Genomic DNA, 18,001 nt, shown 5'->3' with positions numbered 1-18,001 from the left:
ATTTTCCGGTATTTTTTTCTAGGTGGACAAACAGATAATTGCTCTAATCCATTGGCTATATTAGATGGATATTACTAGATGCACACATGCACTTTTATACAGAGATGTAAGTAACAGGAAAAAAAACCCAGGTAATTTCCAGAAAAGACAGGATGTGAGTTTGCTGCAGGCAAAGCAGCTTGTTACAAAGTTTCGTTATATGCCGTGTTACCATGGCGATGATGTTTACCCTCATCATTTCTCAACACATACACGCAGCACCACTTTGCATGCACCTACACCAGCACAGCACATTCTCCCTAAATGCATGCTCACAGGCCCACACATAGATTTTAAACAGCTGGACTTTCACATGTGCTTTTTAGCTTTTCTCTGGATTTCACATTCCCTTTTTTGTGACGGCTGTGACTATCATTTTCCATCCAAAGTATTAACTGTCATCCCTCTTGTGCTGGGAATAATGTACCTTTGTGTCTCCGCTCTGATGTCCTCCTTTTCCTCTTCTTATGTCATCTATTACTTACCCATCTGTGTGTGAGTGTGAGAGACTCAGCTCTTGCCTCAGATTGGTGTGTGGGTGAAAACTGGATGAAGTCCTTAAAACGTTTCCCTCAGGGCTCTGACAGATCAGGGTTACTGCTGCATTCACGTGCACCTCGGATGTTCCTTTTTCCCAAGCTGGGGAGTTGTTCTCCCGACTTTGGTGTGTTCATGAGCATGAGAAATCCCATTTTATGAAAGTCAATGAGAAAATTACCAAATTTTTAACTTGATTTATTACCTCATTTATCATTTTTCCTAATGAGTTTATGTTCTCAATCGCTAGTTTCAAGTCTTGTCAATACAGCATGATGTTCATTTAGTAAATTATAGTCCCATTAAGATTAAAGTAAATGATAAAGTAGGGTATGCTTTTGGCATTTTGGCCATTATCCAAATATGGTCAAATCTGGTTCCAAATAACCAAGATGCTGACTTCCATAATGCCAAACTCTAAGCTTCGAAATGGAAAGCCACAGGTTAGCCACTAACATATTGTTTTACCTGACTTGTTCACATGGTTAATGCTAGTAAACAACTTTTTTAACTACAGGCCCAATTCCAAATTTAGGCCAAATTTGCACATTTTGTTTTTACATGATTTCAATTGAAAACTGTACAAAGACAGTATCTCTTATGCAAAAACTGATTCAGTTTATTTTTTTCTAAAATATACACTGAATTCTGTATTTATTGCATTCTGTTTTTTATTTACAATTGACAGCAACCAACAGTTACAACTAAATACCATATTACAATTGACATGTTAGATTAAAAAATGATGCAACAAGTGAATTAATAAAGTGTTTCTTAGCATCGACCCAACATTTACTTTCATCTGCCATGATTTTGCTTAATATGATGTCAACTTGGCAAGTGGTGTACCAAAGTTTCGCCAATTTTCCAAGTTGTTATTCTGACTTGAGGGAGCGTTCATGTGAATTTAACTAATCAGGAACTATTTTTCAGATTATTCTGACATCACATGAATGCAGCATTTGCCCCTGCACAGTTACATAGCCGCAGTTTTTTCTCCTCTTCGTGCATCTGCATTCAGTTAACCAAAATTAAATCACAGGTTCATACGGTAACTCTTTGTTATAGATGACCCAATGAAACCGGTCTGTGCCGACAGGCCTCAGATCTGATGGAAAGAGGAAACAGATATGAGTACTTAGCTACACATACACACAATGCACATATACACACACACATAAACACACCCCACATGCTGTCTAGCTGAGATAATCTCATCTCCATCTGCTTGCCTTGGATCTGTAATAGGCTGCTCCTGCTGCGTTTCTGACTGCCTGCCTTGCCTCCCTGAGACTGAACTAGCTTAAAATAATCAACATTATCGACTGTAGAGATACGCCAGACTGGGCGGGCAATCAAAATCCAAATCCCTACATTCTGCAGCCACTGCAGGCTGTTGTTTCTCTTTTTATATGTTTGTTTGTTCTGGCCTACATACAGCTCAGTCCAATGCCAATAGCTGTTGCTGTCTGACTTGGATCTGCACCTGTGACCCTGCGTTCACAAGCTCTATGTTTATGTGTACATGCATGAACACTCGTATGCACAAATGTGTCAACTCATGTAGGTTTTTTATGCTCTGTGTGTGTGTGTGTGTGTGTGTGTGTGTGTGTGTGTGTGACCCATATGTCCGTGTTAATCAAGGGGCACTGAGGTTTATTAAGGAGAGCATGTCTCTAATGTGCATGCTCGTGTGTTTTTTTTTCTTCAGGCACGACAGCAAGCTCAGATGAGGCACCAGATGGCTTCGGACAGTAAGGGCGAATACTCCTCCTACCTGCAAAAGTTCAACCAGGAGCAGAATGAACATTACTATACAGTTATCCCCAACATATTCCAGGTAATATATAACAGCACCATGACGAGAGCTGCAATGATTAGTTGTTTAATTGTTTAGTCAATCAACAGATGATCGAATAATGATTTTAGTGGTATTTTTAAAGCAAATATGCTGGTTTCATGCTCCTTTGACAAAGAAAAACATAAAATTCTCACTTTTTATATATGATAATAAGCTGAAAAGCTTTGATCCCACTAACAGTCCAAAACTCCAAACACACCATTTTAAGACTTCACCTTGAGCTCTTGGATATTACACAGGACATTTTTCACTTTTTTCTGACATTTCAAAGAAAATAATCAGCAGGTTAATCAATGCCTGGTAGATAATTGAATGATGATAATTTATTGTCATTTATCGTAGAGAGATCATGATACACAAATGCAACATCTAATTTGATAATAACAAGCACATACTAACTCACAAACATCGGATCTTCTGAAAAATGAATGCATATTTAATTATTTCTTTGCTATATTTTCACTTGAAACATTTTGTACCAAAGTCTTATAACAAATTAAGGAGTATTTTCTCATTTTAAGTATTTAAGTGACACAGGAGTATACAAAAATAGGCATTACCATGTGGTTATATCATATCGGTTAATAAAAAAATTAGTAGTTGCAGCCCTAACAACATTGCTCCTATTTTAATTGATTTAGGTTATCCACTTTATACCATACATTTAATTTATATAGAGCGCCCATATGTTTGCCTCCACCAAAAACTCTGCCTGCAAATGCAGCTGATGGTGCTGACTGATTGAAAAGTCTGCCAGAATGGTGCATTCATGTGCAATCATTAGTTAGCTTGTGAATTCAATGCTGTTTGCAGCCCACCACCCACACTCCCCTCTGGGTCGACTACTAAAAATAAATTCTAAACACGTGGGAAACACTGAAGAGTGCAGCTAGATTGCATCTGTGTTACATTTTTTACATAGCAGTGTTGCAAATTTAAAATATTTTTACTTGTCTTGGGCTGTTTTTAAAAAAATAGTGTCAAACATTTAGAAAGATGTTAAGTGCATAAGAGATTTCCCAGATGATGTCACATCTTTGATGCTCAATATCAAAAAACAGCTCTTTGATTCCAAACCCACTCCACACTTACTCTTTAACACAAGCTTGATTTTACATATAAATATGCCTGCTTTGGTTATGCAGAAACTTCAAGACATGGAGGAGAAAAGAATCGACAGGATAGGAGTGTGCATGAAGACGTTTGCAGACGTGGACCGCCAAGTGCTGCCCATCGTGGGGAAATGTTTAGACGGCATGACGAAAGCTGCAGAGTCCATCGAGCCCAAGACTGTGAGTATACAGAAATGAGATATATACACACACACAGCACCATATGGGACACATTACTCACTCAGCCAGTGTGTCAGTCACAACCCACACACTGCCGATTAAGCTGTCATTTAAACAACAAGTGTGCTGGTGGGTTGGTACTCTTGGGGGCCTTTTTGGAGAATCAAAACAGCCCACCTATGAACAACAAAGTGGCTGCAAAGTGGTGGCAGAGGAAATGTGGCTGCTGCAGTCCATTAAAGTTAAAGTTATAGTTTGATATATTGGAGGGGAAAACAAGTAGATGACAAGATTGTTACCACTCCAGTGTTTCCTCTAGACAAACTGTCTTGGACTGTAATGTGTAGTTCACACTACACGACTTTAGCCCCAATCCTCTGCTAAATAAGAAGAGAAAAAAAAATGTGTCTGTGTGTGATTTTGGGGGGAAAGAGGATGTAACAGTGACAATGTTTAAAATAGATAAAAGAGAAGTTGGACCCCCTGTCGGCAGTTACTCAGAAGTAGTGTGAAATCCACAAAGACGTTTAGACTACTTATCACAGGAAAACATATTTAAAATTATATTTTGAGGTGTGAAGAGCAGATCTGATGACTTTTAAAGCCTACTCGGTCACTTCCAGTGCTTCTCGGCTGGTCCTGTAGCAGCGTTTGCACTGCCTCAGCTGCCAGGTTGATGACATTTGTCTCTTTGAAATAACTTAAATAATATAACTTAAATTTAGACTGCTTTGTTTTTTGTCAGGCAGTGAACGCCTCTTGGAAGTGTGTAAGATCACAACTTTGTAAACTACAACTGACACACTATTTATTTAACGCAGGAATATTATTTCAACCATAAATGTCAAGTTTATTTCTTAATAATGAATACCTGTACATTTATTTATTATAAAAATGGGAATTAATGAAATCAATATTCCCTTGACAGACAGGTGGGGAGAGGCAGTAGGTAGGTAGGAAAAACACCACACTTTTTTATCTGTACTGTTAATAAGTTACTGCGAGTCCCGGGTTAGCTTAGCTTAGCATTAAGATTGGCTCTGTCCGTACGTAACAGAATCTGCATGTAACCTTATTTAGTGGACAGATGAGAAGATCAATACCACTCTCATATCTAACTCTTAATAGGTTATTTCCTAAAATATTAACGGTTTCTTTGTACCTGTTCTGGGAATAGGAGGAAGTTGAATCACTGCTTCCTATAGTCCTGTTAATGAGCTCCTGGGAGCCTTTTAATGTTCAGTTCATACGCTTCTGTGAAGTTATTTCGCAGCTTTTGGCATAAGTTCTGTCTCACGGCTTATTATTGTTTATTACTTGGATATTGCAATGGAAGGCAGCATTCGTCTGCGTTAAAGCGAAAATAAACAGTGTGATATATTGAGGTGTCACATGTTGGCTGCCTGCCGTATGACAAAAAGCAAGACTATCCCCAGGGATCATATAGTATGTGTGTGTGTGTGTGTACGTCTGGCTGTTTGCATGGCTCAGCTCCAGGGAGATGACTCCAGCCTGTGACTGTCTTCTGCAGTAAACAACGGGGAATAACATATCACATGCTCCTTCCCTCTCGTTGTCTCTCTTCCTGTCGTAGTCTTCTCTCATGTATAGAGCTCTCAATCTCTGACCCCTGATTCTGAACTCCAACCAGACCCTCTGCCCTTATCAGTCCATTTAGGCTGATACACACTGCACTTGATTAATGTCCTTCTTCCTGTGTCTGATGATCCTGGCTGTGTCCCCGACCTCAGTGTTTCTGTCATAACTCCTGCCTGACAGATTTAGGTCTTTTCCTCTTTCTTCTGTGGCCCACAAACTGGATAACGACAACGGCTGTCTCCCTCTTCTTCCTTGAGGCACACTCATGAGCTGTTATCAGACTAAAACTACCATAAACAAGAGAGTCACCAGGCCCGCTATTGTGTTCAATCTTATCTCCAGACCTGCTGATAAGTTGGACAATCTATACAAACAAAGACCCAACTTTGAGTCATTGCTTTGCATTTTATGGTTGTGACGTTGATGTTTAAAGGTATAATGTGCAACATTTCTGCGGTAAAACGTAGGGCAGAGACCCCTAGTGGCAGAAATGATATATTATGCATTTAACCCTCTGAACCCTGAGCATTTTCTAGGTGTTTTTTGTCTTTTACATTTCACTCTGTGGCCTTGTATTTCACTACAATATATAAGTCTTGCACTTTTATGGAAACAGCACAATCATGGCTAGAAGTCGGCACAACTTAAAAATCTGCATATACAACACTTTCCCAAGTGCACACTCAGTCACAAATATTGGAAGAAAAAAATTGGGTCTCCACATATTGTACATATTGAATTCACTGCATTTTTGCAACCTTTCCTGTCCTCTCCTCTTTTCTGTGTGCAAACAGTCTGCAGTTCTGTCCGATTTTAAGTGAATATTTGTCATGTGAGGGTTCGTTTTTAGCAGTATCAATCCTAGCTTCCCAGATGCACCAAGAAGTGCAGAGTGCAGGATCTAGTTTTGCCAACATTTTATATGAGAGATGGAATAAAGTGATCTTGAAGAAATATCACAATTTTAAGCTTTGTTTTGGTTACGGAAATGTTCTCAACCGATGATTCAATAAAGGACCGTCAGAAATGTAAATCTGTGACGATGACGTCTGTGCAGTTTATTTCTACTATAAACAGTGTATTTTTGGCAATTTTACAAATTCAACATACTTTTCAAACCTATCGGCAGATTGGTTGGGTTTAAACTGTATCCAGGCTAATGCTGCCATTATTCTCCTCCCTCTAGGACTCGAAGCAGGTGGTGGAGTCCTACAAGTCCGGGTTCGAGCCCCCGGGAGATGTGGAGTTTGAGGATTACGGCCAAGCCATGAAAAGAACTGCATCCGAGACCAGCCTGTCCAACGCCAGAGACAAGGAGAGGCCTGCTGGCAAGAGCAAGGGCAAACTGTGGCCTTTCATTAAGAACAAGAACAAGGTAACACATAAATGCAAACATGACACGGAAACACATTTACTCTCGAACTTAAAGCAGAGCCTCGCAGGTTTTAGTGCATTTCCTTTAGGTTGTACGTTGTGCTGGATTTTTGTGGGTTTGTGGGCTCGTAGGTTGTACTTTGTTATGTTGGTTCTGTCTCGTAAAATAAATATATGTGTTCAATGTCACATTTGTATCTGTTACATTTATAGTACTGGTGACGTATTTAATTTAGTTTAATTTTTTGTTTAGATTCTTTGACTTCCGTTAAGGAATTTGTTGCTAGTTCATGTTAGTATTGCCATTTCTGTTGTTATTATTTGCCACCCGTTTCCTCCTCCCCGGCAATCACCCTCACCGATTTTTGGAAATTTCCTTCAGTAACACACACTAATGCATCTCTACTGTCACCCTGTGGTCAGACTCAATTGGCAGATATTAACTTTATCTGAATATAACAGTTTTTCCTTCACCGTTTTTCCATTGACTGGTGATCATCTCTTGAGTAGCCTCCTTCAGTTTCCTGCTTCTGAACAGCAAAACTGATCTCTGACTGTCTTATGGGCTGGTGGCACTGTCGGTATTGAATTAGAGCAGAGCATGAGTGAGTAACTGGGTGTGTGTGTGTGGGAGAGAAAGGCTCGAAGCAAGTGTGTGCAATGCTTGATGAGAAACCCCAGTGTACTGACTGTATGTGCAGAGGAAATGGTGTTTAAACTCATTGTGTCCAAAAGTAAGGCATGCTTATTCAGAACAGGATGTTTCTATTAGAGCTGGCCGATTCATTTCATTTAGTTTTCAATAAAAAATTTTGAGATTTAACAATAATGAAAAACAAGATAAACAACATAAAATGATTATTGTGCAGCATTCCATTTCACAATGAAGCACTAAAATTAAAATTATAAATCCAGCGATGAACTTTCATTTGTTTGTGCTGAATTAATGAAGATTTTATATTAAGTTTACCAAAAATGTTTAGTATATGTTTAGGAGATTTCAGTAGGTTGTGGCACATCACTATTTGATCTACTTTAATTTTAAATTAATTAAATTTGGTCTAATTTATTTAAATTAATTAGATTAACTATGTTGTAAAAACTACAAATATAAATAAATATAATATATATATATATATATATATATATATTTGTAGTTTTTCCAACATAGTTAATCTAATATTTTTTTACGTTATTTATTAAATGTATATATATTTATTATTCAAGTATATATTCATCATATTGATTTATCTTTTGATTATTTTCTCTATTAATCAGTTGGTTGTTTGGTCTCAAAATAATATGTTTACTAATATTTTGCTTTAAGAAATTAGTCAAACCGATTAATCTATTATTAAAATAGTTGACACTTAATTTTTATAGTTAACAGCTATTCCATTGATATTCACACCTGTAATATATATTATTTATTAATTTTATTTGCATTGTTATATTAACAACTCAAGAAAATCCACCGATAAAAAGACAAATTTTCTTATTCTTTATTTAATTATACGCATGATGTTTCCAGTGTCAATGGGCGGTCGTCTTAAAGAATCATTATTTCAATATTGACCCAAGTAATTGTGATTATGAGTTTTCTTATTATCAAGCAACCGTAGTTTCATTTTCTATGCCATGTTTGTGGGAGCACAGACAGCCTAACAGAGAGGTATTTCAACTTTACATGCACACACGCATGCAAGAACAATAGAAACACATATGAAAATAAAACATTATACCGTTTTTTTAGTACAAAAGCACCATTTCTGCCTTACAGTAATTTTCTGTGATTTTTTTTAGTGTATTTGTTTTGTAAGAGGGGTTTCTGAATCACTTGGCCATGCATGCGCACTGTGTGGTGTTTCTGCTTCATTCTCTAACTCCACAACTTCTGGTTGATGAATTATGCAGTCAGATGTTTTAGGACAGCGATAAGCAATTAGACTTCTCTGATGATGACCTCAAATCTGATGTCCTTGGGGATGTGGTGAATTTCTCGTCCTAGCTGGCATGTGACGAGGTCGGAAAACAGAGGAAAAATGAAAAGGATTTCTAAAATGGAAGCCTGCATGCGCTTTGACTGAAACTCTCTGCTGTTTGCTTTGTTGCAGCCGCTTCCTTTAACACATTTTACGCTTCCTACTCACTCTGGTTGTTTTTCTTCTTTTTACTGTTTTTTTTTATGTTTTATATGTTTGACGTTTTTTCCACAACATAACAACTGATACACTAGGTTTGACGTACCTTTTGGTTGTCTTTTAATTTCTGTTTGGGTTTTCTGTTGTGTGTTTATTTTTTAATATTTGTAGGAGGCTTATTTATTTCGTTTTGTGTTCCCTCCTCCTTTTCCTCTTTTTTCGTTGGATTCTTGCCCCCTTCTTCTTCTTCTTCTTCTTCTTCTTTTTCTTCTTCCATGTTTTTCCTCCTCCTCTCCGTCACGGCTCCCTCTCTTACTGGTAGCTTATGTCCCTGTTAACGTCCCCCCACCAGCCCCCACCTGCCCCCCCAGCCTCATCCCCGCCCTCACCCTCTGCTGTTCCCAACGACCCCCAGTCTCCCAAGCAGCAAAAGGAGCCCCTCTCCCACCGCCTCAACGACTTCATGACCTCCAAACCCAAAATGCACTGCCTCCGGAGCCTGAGGCGAGGGGTAAGTGTGTGTGTCCAGCAAGCTTTGTGCATGTGTGTGTGTGTCCTACACCTGTATCTGAGCTGTGTACCTGCTGCACTGTATGGGTGAAGGAAAAAAAGGCAGAATCACTGAAGGTCATAATGCCTACATGGTGTCATCATAGAGCAGCTGATTGAACATCACCTCCGTTACCAATAACTGAATGCCTCCATATGTAGGCAATGTGACCTCAGTTAGAAAACAGTTCTCACAGCTTCAATTTTCACCGTTTTCTGGGCAGAACTGTCTTTGAAATTGGTACTGTAGGGCTGTACCGATCATCTCAATGCAACTTTTTTTTGCGTTCAAAGCTTCTATGACGTCCTTAGCTACTTTCCACCAGCTCTCGTTGCTTTTTAGTCGATAAATGAACAAAATGAACTTACAAAATCTCAATAAAAATTCTAATTTTCTTTCTTAAACAGAAAAAAAACAGCTATACACCTTCTGAATTTAAGTTTAGACCAGTTAATCCGCACCGATAGAACGACTTACAAACTTTCGTTATCATATGAACTTTAATATTGTCCGATGGTTGAATGGCCTCCACTTAACTGATCTGATTAACAGATTAGTTTGTAAAATATAGGCATGTTAAGGCTATTGGTTATAATGTATCAATCAAGTGCAAACCTAGCAAACCTATGAGCCATTTCAATCATTTGAAGGGCACTTTTTCCTGAAATTATCTGTCAATAACTCCAAAACAGCTGTAAATTTGTGATTTGTAATGTCATTTTTATGGAGTCCCCATAATAAACCTATTAGGATTTCATGTCTCTACCTGCAAATTTCTGTATCCCTTTTTGTATTCCATGATTTTACTTTTTTTTACAAAAAAAGAAATGACTCATACAAAACATACAATACAAAATGACTCAATAAAGAACTAAAAATGTAGGGTAAACCTGAGGAAGCAGCTGATTTTAAAACGAGGCTGGCAAGTTATATTGGCCAATGACCAGCGATTTGCTTTTTTGTGCTTCAAACTATTGTTATTAATAGATATTTAAAAGTCTGCTTGACAGAAGTCAGTCTTGGTTTGTACTTCTGCTGTTCGAAGAGTCGCCAACTCTGGGAACTCAATGTTTATTTCCACCAAACCAGAGTTGTTTTTCCGCGCCGTTTCTCTCTGCCTCTGCTGGCGTCTTTGTGAGAGCTCGTTGTTGTCGTTCTTCGGAGGCCGACCATTAAATTAATGACAAAAATCCTCGAAAAAAATAATTGGTGATGTACTGTAGCCACTCTCAGATGTACAATCGTCCAACCCTAGTGCAGCATGCAAAATTTAATTTGAATTTCAAATTTCAGCGTTAAGAATGCTTCAAAGCCTCAAACTGTTTGATGCAGCCCTACAAATAGATTATAATCTGTGTGAACACCAGCAGGACTTTCACCTTCACTCATACAGTGCTCAGCCCATTTGCTTCTCTAGCATGCTTCTGTAGCGCCTAACGATGAATCCATGGTACTTGTCTGACTCACCAGCGTTCTCTCCATCTAGTCCCTCTTCATATTAACTCTGTGCTCACAATGACAGTCCTCCCTCTACCCTACCTTCCCCCCTTTGACAGAAATTAGCCAGTGGCCTGAGCAGTCTTGGCAGTAGCATGGAGACTGCAGTAGCTCCCTGCGCTCTTCTCTGCAGTCTTTGCTGGAGGCAAATTTGTTTTGGGTTTTTTTTTTTTGCAAGCGATATAAGGAAAAGATCATAAAGCATATGCTCATAATATGAACAAAGTAGTGTTGTGGATGTGGCAGCAGGCTGACTGAGTCACCCTATGAGGAGTGAGGAGGCCAGGAGAGTAATTTTAGATGACTTCCCGGAGGGTGGCTTTATCAGCACCAGCCTGGTGGGTCCTGGTGGGTGTCATCACCAGTTCCCAGTCCAGTGTGTGTTGTAATGGAATCGCAGGCCGGGGCAGGTCAAAGCACGCCTTCTCATAACACTTCAGCAGCTCTCCCTGACCTCAGGAATGGGCGGCAACTAAGGTGTTCCTTCCGGACCCCACAAATACTACAGTTTTTGTTTACGGTCACATTTTGAAAAGGGCAGCGATTACTCAAGGAAAAACATCTGTATGAATTGGTGCTAACATGATGTCTGAAAAGGCAAAAGAACAATGTGGTGCAACGGTGCAGTGTGTGCAAGCTTATTGTAGAGGAAATGATTGAAGGTCGGGCAGAAAAAAGGGAAGTGTGTATTTTTTCTAGCAGCGCACAGATCTATCAGGAAGTGCACGTTTCTGAAAGCGGAAGTGCTGAAACGGCTCTGAGAAGAGCGATAAAAAAAAGAGTTAAATCAGTTGCATTGTGCGGATTGCACACAGATTAAAAAGATTGAAGTTTGACCTTAATGTAACATTTTATAGCACAGGAAAGAGGTTGAATAAAGTCATAATATCTATGAGAAGTTAGAGTCTATATAAGAGCCTGTACTCCTTTCCATATCTCATCACAATACATTCATTCATTTGTTCACCCTTTCATGTCTCATGGCAGTTCCCTGTTTACATTTTTCATGTATATAGATGTTGTTCAATGTAGAGTGCATTTTTACAGTATGATTTCTTTCTTTTTGGAATAAATCTACCGTATGTTTTGGTTACTAAAAGGCAGCAGAAGGTGCATGGTTAATCCAGTAAAATAGCAACAAGTCCTTAAGGGACACCAGCCCTACTGCCTCACTGACACAGACGTTTTGGGCTAATGCCTCTGAACAGCTGCTGGTGAAGTGTCAGGGCAATTCCTCAGCTCCTCCACAAACAGGCCTGCATCCAGCAGGTCAAACCAGGCTAACTAGCAACACTTCATCATCAGTATTATTGAATCAGTGCTCATATTGGGAAGCAAGGCTTGTATTTTGGTGAATGGGATAAAAGTTTTAACTAAAAGATATTACTATGAGTAGTCAAGTATGAAATTGAGGCATATCTATCACTTGCTTCAGGTGAATTCAGAAGAAATTAACAGATGCAAATAGACCAACTTACAAAATGAACACTTAAATGTGTATTTTGGATGTTTTTCTTTTCTTTTCTTTTTTCTTTTCTTTGTTCAGGGTTATCTATATTCAGTTTCCTTTGAAAGTTCTAATTTTAACCCATGAAAGTCTTTAATATTAACCCCTATGGCAGACTTAAGAAAATATTTGTTATAAAATATTTTTGTACTTGATTGTGAGCTGTAGGAAGACATCACATACTAGTCATCTCATAATGTTAGTAAATAAAAAGGAAATAAATTGGAATAATAATTTTTTTAATAAGTTAGTCATTTTATAAACGAAAAAAATAAAATTTAAAATTAATAGTAATTAGAATTAAAAGTTATTGTTATGGCTTGCTGGAAAGTTTACAAGATTTAATATAATCATAAAATATATATAGGCTTTTATGTCCTGACCTTTTCTACTTTAATATTTTGGCCGGTATGGTCATGAAAAAGTTATTAAATTACATTAAATGGGGTTTTAAAAAAGTCTTAAAAAGTCGTTACTTGCTGCAGAAACCTATTCAAGGCAACATATTAAACCCTCTTTTCATTATATTTTGTAGTCCCAGCTACAGCTAAATCAAGGAAATAGGGCTGCATGATATGAGCAAAATATACACTAACATTGCTGAAATTCACAATAAGATATTTGCAATAAATAAAAAAAAGATATTTGCAATAAGTAAACTGTTTTTTTCAGTCTACTACTAAAATGCAACAAATTGCTTGTACTGCAAAAAAAGTAAGGGAAATTATTTCCTACATTTTTTATTGAACATATTGAAGTGAACACAAAGACACCAGTAAAAAGTAGCAGTGGATAAGTGCAGTTTTCCACTGATACTCTAACTCAATAAATCCCGGAGAGCAGTCTTTCACTCTGACAATAAAAAGACAATATACTGTACAGCCCTACAAGATGGATTTTTATTCCTCTCCCACATCCTGTAAGGAGGGACAGAGTGTCACATTAGGAATTAGAGTACTTGTGTCTTTGGAGGTGTTTTGTGTCTCTGTACGGTGAAAGGATGTCTTCTCCTGCAGGAGAGCGTCTTGTGTGGTGCTTATTAGCCGTCACATCCATCCACAGTGCCTGTATGTACGCGCGTATGAAAAAGCGAAAGCATGTGTGTTTTTAGGAGTCAAATTAAGACCATATAAGAGCTTTTAAGACGTCAGTGCTGTTTTCTGAGTTCTCATTGACAAAGCTGTGTTCTTTCTGACGACCACCTCAGCAGCAATCCCCGCGCTCGCTCATTTGTCACAAAGAGCTTATGAAGAGGACTCTGGGTCGGCCCACATATGCTTTCGAAGCCAGACAATATGTTGTAAGTGTGTGTGTGAGATGGGCGTCAGTGAGTATCAGCTGCGTTCGTGTGTGTGTGTGTGTGTGTGTGTGTGTGTGAGACTTTGGTTCAGGTGACTGGAAGAAAAGTGTGAATAAAATACTGGATGTGTGATTAGTAGAAGCCATGTACGACACATACAGCGGCCTCATTAATAATGATATATCTGTGACACATTCGTCACAATTAATGAGGCAGAATCTCCTCACAAAGGAGGCTGGTGTCTGTGCCTGGCTCAGTATTGATCACATGGCTCGGACGCGTGTAGAAACGAGACGAATGATCGGATGACTTCATCCCACATCACATGTATCCGCTTGAGGTTTCTTGTTGCTCGCTGTTGTCCCGCAGCTGTTTCAGGGCTCCCCCCCCCACCGAGCATCTACAAGGGGTCAATTCACAAAGTGTCACAAGCACCTGAGGATGTGGGGGATTATGGGCGTGAGGATGCTATTCATCCCACCCAGAAATCACCCAGTCCTCGCTTTAAATCTCACTGTCAGGTGGACGTAACATTGGGCGAGGTGTTGGTCACACTTTGGATCTGGGTTCAGCCTACAGTACCCAGAATTCACCCCTGCAGGGCTTTCTTTGTGCTGGTGTACCCATATCTGTCTGTAAGGACCATATTATACCTGTATATCTGTGTCTGTCTGCGTGGTTGGAAAGAGTTCAGTTACATCAGGGCCTGTATTCATCAAACTGAATAAGAATCACACTGATAAAAGCTTTAAAGAGCCAATTAAGGGGTGGAAAAATATCTCCTGAAAGTGAACAATAAAACACATTTATCATGCAACTTATTTACAGCAAAGTGCAGAACTCCAGTGATCACATGATTAATAACATGTATGCTCAGAGCAGGAACAGCCAATCAGGGACAAGTATTTACTCTGTATCTGCCCCATTGTTCTTTCTAAAAAGAAATTGTTCAATTACATGCTTATTCCCATTTTTTTTTCGATCAGTTTATTTGCATGAAGGTCCTTTAGTCATGCATTCGCAATTTATATACATGAAATAAACAATCCAATATATTTACAAGCAATAAAAATGCATAAAATAAAGAAGAACACCAAGCTGGAGAAGGATGTGCAAAACAAATGCAAATAATAGCTTAAAGTAGTCCCAGAAGGTGTGTCTCTTCCTGCATTGCAGTCAGCAAATATTTACTCTTTAACTTACTTAAATTGAAGCATTTTTTAAGCAGTTTTCCATCAAAAGAAAACAGAAATCTGAACGAGTAGACATGACATAAGTGTAACCCCCCTCCATCCCACATTTCATCCAGCTGATCATCAACAGGGTTATCAATTAGTTTGCAAAAGTTGAATTACAAGGATATGTACGTGTCCAAACATTGTAAAAAATAATATATATTGGCCTATATACACACATATCAATAATACAAATTCAAAGCCTATTGAAACAACAAAGCAAACCCAATAAGAACACTTATATTGATAGAATTTCACAACCAATTTAAAGAGAATAAATGACACTCCATGCTATCATAATCATGGTCAGAGTTTCATGTTTCCCTTTTAATTTATAAGGATTTTTAAGTTTGGAAAAATGTGAGAAACGGCTTTTACTATTAAATTTGCAGGAAGTGGGAAGGATTTTACTTTTATCTTCTACTTGAGGCTGAAAATTTACTTTTACAGGCCCAGATTTTTTACTATGGGACAGATATGGACTCTAAGATTATGATGCATTTTTATCACTTATACTGAAAATACCCCCCTCGGTATCAATGTATTGGTGTCACTTAAATATTTTCTTTATGTGCTGTTAGTAAAGCTTCACACATAACACATTTGGGAATAATATGGTGTTGGAGGGGTGAGGGGGGGGATCACAAGCATCATAACAGGTCATTCCAGGTGGATGACTTGATTAGTGTACTAAAGTGAGTAGAGCTCCTCAGTGCACCAGCCTGTGAGCCTCTAACAGGATTACAAGTCATCTGCTCCGGCACTACCAGCCAAAGGGTTGTTAACCTGCTTTCTACTCTGTTCTTTGTGTCAAAACAACCAAAAATCACTCCTAAATAACATTTAGACGAACATTTTAGTTCTTTTTTTATTGTACTTGCCTTTTAGTTCATCATTACTCTTATTTGACATGTACCTTCATTCAGTGTCTTTTATTTTATATATATACAGAGCTGAATATGTGGAAATTTCTTTGTTTTTTGGGGGATAGTTTTAAAGGTTTTCAAAGACTCTCCAGCTTGTCTGTGTACAGTATCTGCCTCCATGTCAACGTATGGATCTGCTAATATGTTTATGCTTTTGGCGCCCTCTGCTGTCACTTGCGTGCCATTGTAATGGCAGCAGAGAGGGATCAAGAAGTAAAGGGTACATCCGTCCCTGTCACAGTCACCATCCCTCTACTTCTCCTTTGTTTACATTTATTTTCATCTGTCTTCCCCTTAATTTCCCCCCCTCATTCTTTACCTCATGCTTGTGCAGTAGGTTGGCCTTATTGCCAACTTATTTCTCATTTTTCACTCATCCATTATATTAGAAATTGTTAAACTTCACCACATTAGAAAAAGAGTGGGGCAGAAACCGACGCTCAAAGAGCTTTTTTATGACCATGTATAAATCCTTCAGTATTTAAGCACCAAAGTATACCCTCTTTTCCTTGAATGGTGAAGTTTGGCAAAGCGTTATCATAAAATACATGAAAGCTATTTTTATTTGAAGGAAAATTAATCAAATGGCCGAAATATTCTCCTGATGTTGACTGATGTCTGTTTCTCTCTCCTGCTCCTCGCCATTTCTCTCTCCTCTCCCCCCATGAAGCTTTCTCTCAAGCTGGTAAGCATGACCGTATAATCTCACGACCGTAGCGGCATGACCATAGCACGCATGTCACGTCCTCCCAGTAACACATTGTTAATAACGTTTTGTACGCCGTGTGCTCTCTTGTTGGTTTTTTTTGTTGGATTTTAAGTTAATCATTTTAATCTTTGCTGTGACACAACGATGGACCTCAGACTCATGTCGTTGTCTCATTTGTTTGTTATTTTTGTTGTTTGTTTTCGTGTTGTGTGGTTGTGTTCTCGTCTCGTCTCTCCCAAACTGTGTGTCTGTGGTCTCTGTGGTGCAGATCACACTCAATTCCCACGTCCGGAATCTCATTGAGGTGATCAGATTTACTCTATGTTTTACCTGTCTGTCTCTTAGTCTGTCTGGTAGTCCTTCTTGTCTCGACAAAACGTACGTCTCTGTAACAAACACTAACCTGATCTTACGTAGTTGTTGCTCACACCGCATGCCGATATTCACATTTTTATTGAATGCTTTTGTATAGCTAACATAAGAAACTGTATGATGGCAGGCCTCCATAGAATATCAACCCTTTATTAATATTTTCCTCAGAGCACGACGTAGAGGATTAAACAAATAGTAATATTTTGGGACATAAATATATTTGCTTTCTTGCCAGCAGATGCATTTAGACCGGAAACACCTCACCTAGATCTCAAGAATCCTCACAAACTCACATATTAACATGTTGTATCTTTTTACATTGTACCATTTTATTTGATGATGGTGAAATGCTCTATAAAGAGCCTCATATTAAAAATATGTTAATTATTATATATAATTTATCTGCATTATATATAATTTATCTGCATAAACATGTCTAAAATTGAGTAGACCTTTTTGTTATATATTTTTGTTAAGTTGTGTACTTACATTATCCCAAATGTTTGCGATAACTTTTAAACTTAGGCGATCAAATAAAACAGACCCTTGATTGAAATGATTGATTTCTCTGTCAGTGCAAATGATGATGGAAATTTACTTTTTATCCATTTTAAGCATCATTTTTATGATACACATTTTAGATCTCAGTTGTTTTTAACTACAGTATATATTTGAACTGGATGAAATATTTTGGTCATCAGACATCTGGATCTTTAGTTATAAGGAAAGCTGAGCAGCTCAGCTCATGGCCAACATTTCATGCTAAGCTAAGCTAAGCTAACCACAACACATATTTAATGCAGGACATGAGATATTATCTCTTTGCAAGAAAGCAAATAAGCATATTTCCCAAAATGTTGAATTAAGCTGACTTTGTAATAAAAATGAGGCCTTTTCATGATTTGCATAATTTCAATATTCTTTAGTTAATGGATTTTATAAAGCTATACCTGATTACATACAGAAAATTCAATAAGTACTAGATCCGCATTCATCCTGAGTTTATCAACACAAACAACAAATGAGTTAATGTCTGCCCATAGTTTTAGTTTGGTCTTATCT

At 38.1% G+C, this 18,001-nt stretch overlaps 1 protein-coding gene across 19 annotated transcripts in view; it reads left to right on the top strand.

Annotated features, from left to right (window-relative positions):
• LOC131992685 (formin-binding protein 1) overlaps positions 1-18,001 on the top strand; it is a 73,739-nt gene that overhangs the window by 45,067 nt on the left and 10,671 nt on the right. For 4 of the 19 annotated variants that reach the window (XM_059358328.1, XM_059358329.1, XM_059358326.1 and 1 more), the window contains 7 exons: positions 2,288-2,416; positions 3,583-3,729; positions 6,515-6,703; positions 9,166-9,354; positions 13,605-13,697; positions 16,529-16,543; positions 16,836-16,871. In XM_059358328.1, coding sequence (XP_059214311.1) covers positions 2,288-2,416; positions 3,583-3,729; positions 6,515-6,703; positions 9,166-9,354; positions 13,605-13,697; positions 16,529-16,543; positions 16,836-16,871 — 798 coding nt within the window. The remainder of the gene's footprint in view (positions 1-2,287; positions 2,417-3,582; positions 3,730-6,514; positions 6,704-9,165; positions 9,355-13,604; positions 13,698-16,528; positions 16,544-16,835; positions 16,872-18,001) is intronic. The other 15 variants (XM_059358332.1, XM_059358334.1, XM_059358331.1 and 12 more) reach the window with 10 other exon arrangements.

This window comes from Centropristis striata, chromosome 19, assembly GCF_030273125.1.
Source record: "Centropristis striata isolate RG_2023a ecotype Rhode Island chromosome 19, C.striata_1.0, whole genome shotgun sequence".
Taxonomy (NCBI): Eukaryota; Metazoa; Chordata; class Actinopteri; order Perciformes; family Serranidae; genus Centropristis; species Centropristis striata.
Note: the sequence above shows the minus strand (reverse complement) of the source record. Positions and strands in the feature narration are given on the sequence as shown.